This window comes from Melospiza georgiana, unplaced genomic scaffold, assembly GCF_028018845.1.
Source record: "Melospiza georgiana isolate bMelGeo1 unplaced genomic scaffold, bMelGeo1.pri scaffold_29, whole genome shotgun sequence".
NCBI lineage: Eukaryota > Metazoa > Chordata > Aves > Passeriformes > Passerellidae > Melospiza > Melospiza georgiana.
Window position 1 is genome coordinate 8,062,901 of NW_026652215.1, and position 8,952 is coordinate 8,071,852.

At 50.8% G+C, this 8,952-nt stretch overlaps 1 protein-coding gene across 1 annotated transcript; it reads right to left on the bottom strand.

Annotated features, from left to right (window-relative positions):
- Positions 1-1,210: 1,210 nt before the first annotated feature.
- On the bottom strand, positions 1,211-2,143 carry LOC131096467 (olfactory receptor 14C36-like). The gene has a single exon (XM_058044804.1). The coding sequence runs from the start codon at positions 2,141-2,143 to the stop codon at positions 1,211-1,213; it is 933 nt and encodes a 310-aa protein (XP_057900787.1).
- Positions 2,144-8,952: the final 6,809 nt, after the last annotated feature.

Here is an 8,952-nt window from a genome sequence, read left to right on the forward strand (position 1 = left end):
TCCTGGCCTGGATTAGGAATGGTGTGGCCAGAAGGAGCAGGGCAGGGATTCTTCCCCTGTGCTGGGCACTGGTTGGGCAGCACCTCGAGTGCTGTGTCGAGTTCTGGGTCCCCTGGGGTGGGGAATTAGAAGAAATTTGTATCAGGAAGAGTAAAGAAAGCAAATGTGAAGCAGAGGAAATGCTCAGGGCAGTTTGGGGGTGGCTGTCAGGCAGCACTGGCTCTGAGCAACAGCGTCTGCAGTGGCCCCAGGGGCTGATGGCATTTGTGCTCCCTCAGGTTCATGTCCCCACAGCAACAGCATGGGGGTGCTCCCCCTGCTCTGTGCAATGCAAACAGGGGCTGCTGAGCCAGTGCTGCCGTGTCTGTGCCTGCAAGGATGGAGCACCTGTGTGAGCTGGGGGAGAGGCCAGGCCTGCAGAGGGGGGATGTTGTTGGCTGCTCCATCATGACGCTCTGGGACACTGCCCTGAGCTGTGCAGTGCACTGGGGATGGATCAGCCCCTGCTCTGCTGCTCCTTCCCATCTGCCCCAGGGCCCTTGCAGAGCCCCAGCCATGCTGTTTGCCCCCAGTCTGGCCACGACCAGCCTGGGGCTCCTCACGGGGCTTTTCTGTGCTGAGCATTGGCCTGGGTGTGTGCTTGAGAGAGCCTGGGCAAGGAGCCTGGAGCCCTCAGGCCCTGGGCTGAGGCGTCAGCACTGCCCCAGCAGTGCCCATGGCCTGTCCCTTCTGCAGCCTTGGCACTGCCACCCCCAGGGCTGTGCCCGGCCCCCAGAGCACTCAGGCCCTACAGCAACACCAGGGCCACCAGGGCAACGGGGCAGGGCCACGGCAGCAGCACTGGCAACACCAAGTGCTGCTGCTGCTGGGCACAGCTGCTGGGCCAGCACTGATCTGCCCCCAGCTCTGCACACAGACATTGCTGCTGCAGCTCCAGAGAAGGCAACAAAAGGGCATCTCTGCAGAAAACTCTGCTGGGAGTTCCTTTATTTACTTTAAAGTCGCCCAGAGTGCAGCCCCTCATTGACATAGTCTGTGGCCACAGGCAAGTTGGAGAGAAAAAAAAAAAGGGATATGGCAGAAACAACGACATTTTTTCTGGACTATATTTAAACATAAAACAAAGGAAAAAGAACCTCCACACTTAAGCAAAAAAGAAGTAGCATAGATGACTTTGATTACAAGTTATATGCAGATATTGCCCAGCAGTTTAATGTTTATGAAAGCATGCAGTCATCAGTGTCCACACTGTAGCCTTGAGCTCCTGGTTCCTCAGGCTGTAGATGAGGGGGTTCAGGGCTGGAGGCACCACCGAGTACAGAACTGACAGGGCCAGATCCAGGGATGGGGAGGAAATGTTGGGAGGCTTCAAATAGGCAAATGTGGCTGTGCTGATGAACAGGGAGATCACAGCCAGGTGAGGGAGGCAGGTAGAAAAGGCTTTGTGCCTTCCCTGCTCAGAGGGCATCCTCAGCACAGCTCTGAAGATCTGCACATAGGAGAAAACAATGAACACAAAACAGCCAAATACCAGACAGGCACTGACAGCAAGAAGTCCCACTTCCCTTACTTGGGATTTGGAGCAGGAGAGCTTCAGGATCTGTGGGATTTCACAGAAGAACTGGCCCACGGCATTGCCATGGCACAGGGGCAGGGAAAATGTATTGGCTGTGTGCAGCAGCGAATAGAGAAAGCCACTGGCCCAGGCAGCTGCTGCCATGTGGGCACAAGCTCTGCTGCCCAGGAGGGTCCCGTAGTGCAGGGGTTTGCAGATGGACACGTAGCGGTCATAGCACATGATGGTCAGAAGGGAAAGCTCTGTTGCAAGAAAAAAAAAAATCAGAAAGACTTGGGCAGCACATCCAGTGTAGGAGATGTCCCTGGTGTCCCAGAGGGAATTGTGCATGGCTTTGGGGACAGTGGTGCAGATGGAGCCCAGGTCGCTGAGGGCCAGGTTGAGCAGGAAGAAGAACATGGGCGTGTGCAGGTGGTGGCCGCAGGCTACGGCGCTGATGATGAGGCCATTGCCCAGGAGGGCAGCCAGGGAGATGCCCAGCAAGAGGCAGAAGTGCAGGAGCTGCAGCTGCCGCGTGTCTGCCAATGCCAGCAGGAGGAAATGCCTGATGGAGCTGCTGTTGGACATTTGCTGGGGCTGCACATGGGGACCTGTTCATGGAGAAAGGACAGTAAAGACTTTGGGGAGGTACCTGTGAACAAAATCAAGGCCATTTCCCATACATCCTCCTCTGTAACACACAGACATTGTCTTTAATTTTTAAGAGTTCTGAGGTTTTCTTCATAAGCTCCCCCCGTGTCTCTGCTGGTAGTTTTGGATATCAAACCATAAGAGTGTCTGAGGCCCTCAGGGAGAACAGAGTGAGTTCCCTGGGTCAAGGTGATGAATGCAGACTGAGGAGAGATGGTCTGTCATTCTGACCTGTTCAGAGTTTCTTTGGGCTTTAAACTTTCTCAGGTGGAAGGTGACCACCTTCTTATGCTTCCCTTAAAATGCCACCACCTACTGCGGAGAGCAGATGCATCCACCACAGCCCAGCTCCACATTTGTAGCCAAGGACTCACTTTGCTCATTTCACCAACCCAGCAGCATTTTCTGTGTCACAACACCTCTGCCTTTCCCCATCAATCTTATAACTCAGAGATACTCTAGGACAGGTTTGCACCCTGGATTGAAGCCCCCAGCTTGGACTGAGATCTCAGGGACACTTCCAAGTGTCCTTATGATGGCATTGGATGGAGGAAGATGCAGCTCCTTCCCTGGCTGCACTGACGGCATTGCCCAGAGCCGGGCACTGGGGACAGCGTCACCCTGAGCCAGCTGTGCCCCGTGCCAGAGCCCCCAGGGCTGGGCAGCTGCTCCCAGCCCTGTGCTCTGCAGAGGGAACTGGGCCCGGGGCTGCAGAGCTGCCCCATGGCTCTGCTGCAGCTCTGCCTGCACAGGAGGGGCTGCACACCTTGAAGCCCCAGCCCTGAGGGCAGAGGCTTGACTGGGGCACAGGAGGGAGGGGGCTTGTTCAGAGGAAGGGGCTGCACTGGAGGGGATCCTGTGCACATCTCTAAACTCTCCCTGCCACAGCATCTCTGGGTATTGTTTTCTCTCCTTGCCTGATCTTCCTTCTGCTTCCTGGAGATTTCCCTCCTGCAGGTGTTTCCCTGTGCCTGATCACTCCTTGTCAGCACTCACAGACCCCAAATCTCTGTGAACTTATTGATCACTTAAAGTAACAGTTCAGATGTCTCAGGTATTTGTCAAAAATCATAATCAACCTTTAATATTTATCTCTCCTCCCTGCCATTCTCCACTAGTAGGAAACTGAGTACAAAGTATTTGGAAATGTCCTTTTTTTTGCCAAAATCATTATCTTGGAAATATTGTATGACTGATCAGAACCCCTCAGCATTTTAGACCTTCACGAGCATTTCACCTCCCCTGCACCAGAAATACCCAAAGTAGTACTAACAGGGTCTCTAGGCATTGCGATTTTCCAGCTTTAAGAGATGGCTCCAGGAGCTGCAGCTGCATTTTCCTGCAGCCAGAGGTTCCTGTGCCAAGGGCTGGCAGTGATTCTGTCCCAGGCACTTCTCAGCACCTTCCCATCCCTGACTGATTTAAGCTCTCTGTGCCTCTGTGCTGTGCCCAGGGTGGCTGCAGGCAGTGCCCCAGCCCTGCTGGGCTGGCAGAAGAGCTGCTCATCGCGAGACATGTGCTTTTGAAGCTCTTCTTGGTTACCAGGAGCTGCCTCTGTGCCAGGAGCCCAGCCCAGCTCAGCAGCACAGACACAGCACCAGGACTTGAATGAGCCTCTGGGGCTTTGTGCTCAGGCCCTGAACATCAGTCCCTGAGAGGGAGCTGACGAAACTTCTCGAGAACTCCAAGTCAGAATCCAACTCCAAAGTTTCTTGGACTTTTAATGGGTCCCACTGGAGGACACAACTGAGAAAGTGTCCCCAGGCCCCTGGCACAGCAGAGAACTGGAGGCAGTGATGACAGGTGGGAACAAAGAGAAGGCAAGTCTTGGTGCCCTGGGGCACAGCAGGGTCTGTGCCACCAAGGCCTGGGAAGAGACACCTTGTCCTGAGGAATTGGGGCCTCCTGGCGCAGCCCCAGCCAGGCTGGGCACTGTCAGCCCCTTGTCCTGCCCTCAGCATCCCCCCCTAGCCCACATCCCAGTGGCCTCAAGGATCTGCTGGAAGGAGTCCCTGGGGAGCCTTGCTCAGGAATGGCCCTGGGGGCTTCTGAATGCTCTCTGTAGGGACTGCAGGATTTTGAAAGGACTTTGGGTTTGGCTATTGCCTCGAGTCTCTGAGATGTCTCTGCCATCCTGGCCTCCAATTATCTGCTGTACTTAGTCCCTGGAGAGGCTTTGTCAGTAACAACACTCAGTGGGGCTCATTAATACTACAGGGTACTTCAGTTATTTTAAGGTACTTGGTGTTTCCCTTTTGATACACACTGTGTGAGAGGTTTTACAATCATGGACCCAATTATCTGGTTTAAAGAGTCCCTTGAGAGCTTTGCACTGACACTCAGTGGGGCTCATTAGCACTTTGAGATACTCAAGGTTTTTAAAGTACTTTATGGATTTAAGTATAATTTTAGGTACTTTTATGGATTTTTCTTCCGACACTGAGTCTCTGAGACCTTTTTGTGCCATCCTGGCCTCCAGTTCTCTCGTCCAAGGAGTCCATGACGATCCTGTGTTGGGTATCTTCCCCCTTTTCTCTTGTACAACAAAGATGGAACTGAAAGAATTTTGTAATACTTTCTAAAAGCATCCAAACAAAAATGGGACAATTAACAACACAACAACAACCACTAAGAGAATGAATAGTCCTGTTTTAGCTAGACATCATCCAACCCTTTAGTCCTCAGGATTGGAAGAGTTTATTGAACCAATCTTTGTTTTCCACTTGAAGCTTCTTGAATAGTTCCTTCAGTACCTGAATTCTCTTGTGGATTGACTCGCTGTGGATGGAGAGGTTCATGCAACACATGCCCTCAGTGTCTACACAGCCATGCCCATGTGTGCAGAGTAAAAACTCTATCGCTGTTCTGCAAGGTGGCATGTTTGATGGTGTCTATGTCTGAGAGCAGGCCACTCAATGTGCGGGAGGTAGCATTGGTTTGCTTACTTAACAGGCACCCAAGATGGTCTGATTGTCCTAAAGCTTTAGCTGCAGCCACTCAAGGCAGTCCACGTTGGGAGTGCTACCATCCGATACCTGGATTAAAGCTTTCAAAGCCATCTCTTTGATATCATCCAATACTTCTCTGAGGACACCTGCTGCTTGGTCATCTGGTAGGCTGTGTTGTCCTTCTCCAGCTGGATGATTGTTTGTCAATTCCGCCCTTGCCTCATTATTAGCATAGTCTGCTATTAATTGATTTAGTCAACACTTCCATCCCCCTTCCCACAGGGTGTATTCTGTAGGAGACAACAACATGGTCCTAATACATTTTAAATCATATGAGGTTGAGAAATGTGCTGTAAACATGGCCCTCATTAGTCCATTAAAACAAGGTAAGTCCTTCCTATGGTCTTTAGTTGCCCTACAGAGATCCTTGACTTCCCCGTAAACCAATGGCTGATACCTGGGATTCTGCCCCCTTCTTTCATAACATACCAGGGCAACGAGGAGTTTCGAGACTATTTGCCAGTGTCCTTCCTTAACTGCTTCTTTCTGGATCCTTTCCTGGGGATCTTCTGGGGTTGAGGGGCAAGGTGGCTCTGGGGAATCAAAACTGATTTTTAAGGAGGAAGAATAACTTGGAGGAGAAACATTTGGATTAGAAATAGTGTGACAGTTGGCCTTAGTATCTTTGACCATGGGGTTATATTGTTGCCGGAGGGTGAGGCAAAGGGCACTGCCATTTTGTCAGGGGTTGGGGAGGAAGGGTCTTGATTTAGGATGGCATACCCCTGGTCTGGCATTCTGGAGGCATGGCCCAGGCTGAAGGTGGAATGATTGAAAGTGGGGGCGTGACCTGCAGTTCTGGGGGTGGACTCTGGAGGTTCATTCAGGGTGGAAGAGAAGGTGTGGTAGCAGGAAATGGAGAAGCCAAGGTGGAGGGAGGACAGTCAGGCTCAGGGGCATCTGGAAAATTTTTAATGATCCACTTCACAATTGATTTTTATTTTTTCTTTGAAGATATTTGGTCATGATCAGTGAGAATTAACTTAGAGCATCCATATATGCACCTTTCTACTTTGGAGATTCGGCTGCCCATTTTTCTCTTTCTCCACCTTAGGTGGAACAGCCACTGGAACACCCCAAATCAATAATGGGACTTGGGTGCATATTGTAAAAACACAGTGGCAACATGGGCAATAATTGTCCTGCATTTCCCTAAACCCACCTGCAATCCTACACAGGTGAAACTGTCGTTGTCCCTGGGGATCCTGGCCGAGATCCCTCAAAACAATGATGAATCTGCCAGCCTGACACAATCCAAAATCCTGGGGAGCACTGGTCTATCCATCAGCTAACCACTCTGACGAGACTAAATGTCAGGGTCTCTGTTTGGGCAGCAAAGGTCGCAATGAGGGTGGCTGTGACAAACCTTTCTGGTTTCCCAGCTTCAGGGCAAGGGTGGTGAAAATGAAAAGAAGCAGATGCTGGGGAAGGTGAGACAGGAAAGCCTTATAAATATGATTGCCTGGCAAAAGATTTTGAGAATATGGAAACTATAAGTGAGATTAAAATGAAATCAAGCTTTGAGACACCAAGCCTTAGTTACTGAACAACTGGAAAACAATGGTATGGCCAGCTGAAAGTAATCTTCCTTTGATGAAACAATACCCTCTGCTTGCAGACAGATCTAAGGGTCAGAGCAGACCCTACTAGCTTGGCAGAAGAAGTCCAAAGAGTTGTTTTTAGGGTTTAAAATGTAGCACAGTATGGTAATGTAATCATTCTTGTAGGCTGTATATAAATGCTATCAGATTTGTATCTTGTACTATATTGGTTAGTGAAAATTAGAATATGCAGCACTGAAGAAGATTTATTGTATAGTATTGGGAAGTCCCCTCCTCTTTTGGGCATCCATTTTGGGTGTCTCTTTCGAGCTCCTCTTTCGGGTCTGCTCCGAGCTGTGGCTGGCAGCTTCAAACAAGGCCCCTGCACCCACACCCTTTGCAATAAACCACAAGTTCCAAGAACTGGCTTCAGATATCTCTTGTCTCTGTCCGTCCCAACCATCCTAGCCCCCAATGATTCTACAAGCAGGATCAATCGAGTTGCCCAAAAAGAACTTTAGTAACAGGGTGAAAAACAATTAACATGGAGAAGTCAAGCACAGTACAAGAGTTGGGATTCAAAGACCTGAGATAAAGGCGAAGCAACAATATATTGACAAGTATCTTAATGGTCTATTGGTTCCATGAAGGCTCGCTGTGTACAATGGCCCCTTGGTTCCATTGGGGCCCAGTAGTGCAACAATGATTCCCTTGGTTCCACAAGTTCCCAAAGTGTCACAATGGCCCCTTCCTTCCATGAGGCCCTGCAGTGTCACAATGGTCTCCATGATTCCATGGGGCCTTGCAATGCCACAATTTTCTCCATGGATCCACGGTGCCCTGCCGGATCCCAATGACCCTTTGGCTCCATGAGGCCCTGAAATGCTACAATTGTCTCTTGGTTCCACAAAGCCCTGTGGCTTCACATTGGCTCCTTGGGACTATACAGCCCAACAGAACCACAGTGATGTCCTTGGTTCAATGAGGCTCCACAGTGTCACAATGGTCCCTTGGATCCCTGGTACTCTGCAGTGTCACAATGTTCCCTGCATTTCAGAAGACCCCAAAGTGTCACAATGGCCCCCATAGTTCCTCAAGACTCCACAGTGTCATAATGGCCCCTTGGATCCATGGTACTCCCAGTGTCACAATGATTCCCTTGGTTCCACAAGTTCCTACAGTGTAACAATGCCCTTTGGCTCCACAACCCCCCACATTGTCACAATGGTCTCCATAGAAAGGAAACAACTGAGCACCAAGGCAGATGAAAGGCAGTCACCAGAGGCCGAGCCTCGCCACACTTGACTGTATTGGCAGATTTTGTTTGGGAGAAACCCTTGCATATAGGGAATTTTAGAGGTGGAATCCTAATTTCAGGCATAGAAGCCTAGACAAGAAAGAGAGCTCTTTTCCATAGGAAGGAAAGCACAGTGACCCAGTGCTTCACAGTCAGATGAGAAGTGGCCCTTGACATGTCAAATTCAGTGGGACCTGTCAAACAGCCCCCAGGAGGTCAAAGCAGGCAGACCTGTTCCATGGTTCCTTGATTTCATGGGTCCCCACACTGTCACAGTATTCTCCTTGATTCCATGAAGTCTTGCAGTGTCACAATGGCTTCTCGGTTTCATGAGCCTCAACAGAGTCACAAGGGTCCATTGGCTCCATGCAGCCCCGCTGTGTCACAATGGTTCCTTGCTTCTATGGGCCCCAGTGTTTGATTTTTGACCCTTGCATCCATACTGTCCCTGAGTTTCACAGTGGTCTCCTTGATTCCATGAGGCAACATGAGGTCACAACTGACCCTTGATTCCATGAGGTTCTATACTGTCATCGTGGTTGCTGTAAGAGGCTGGATGAGATTGATGTCCCGAGACACCTTGGGATGCTCAGAATGCCCATGTGGGGCCAGGGCCGGGTCAGGCCTTGGTTTGTGGTGGGACAGGGCCCCGCTCCCAGCCCTGGCCTGGAAGAGCTGTCAGTCACACAGCAGGGGCAGTGCTAACATAGTTCTGATTGGCTGAGCTGTCAATCAATCACACACCAGCTGCTGGTGCCTACCATGGCTCTGATTGGACACGCAACTGGCAGTCTCACCCCAGGGGCGGGCCCATGAAGGAGCAGGGGGTTAAAAGCTGGGGCATGAGGGCAGTCCAGGGTCTGGATCCTGCCTTCTCCTGGGGTTCCTCTCTTCGTGATG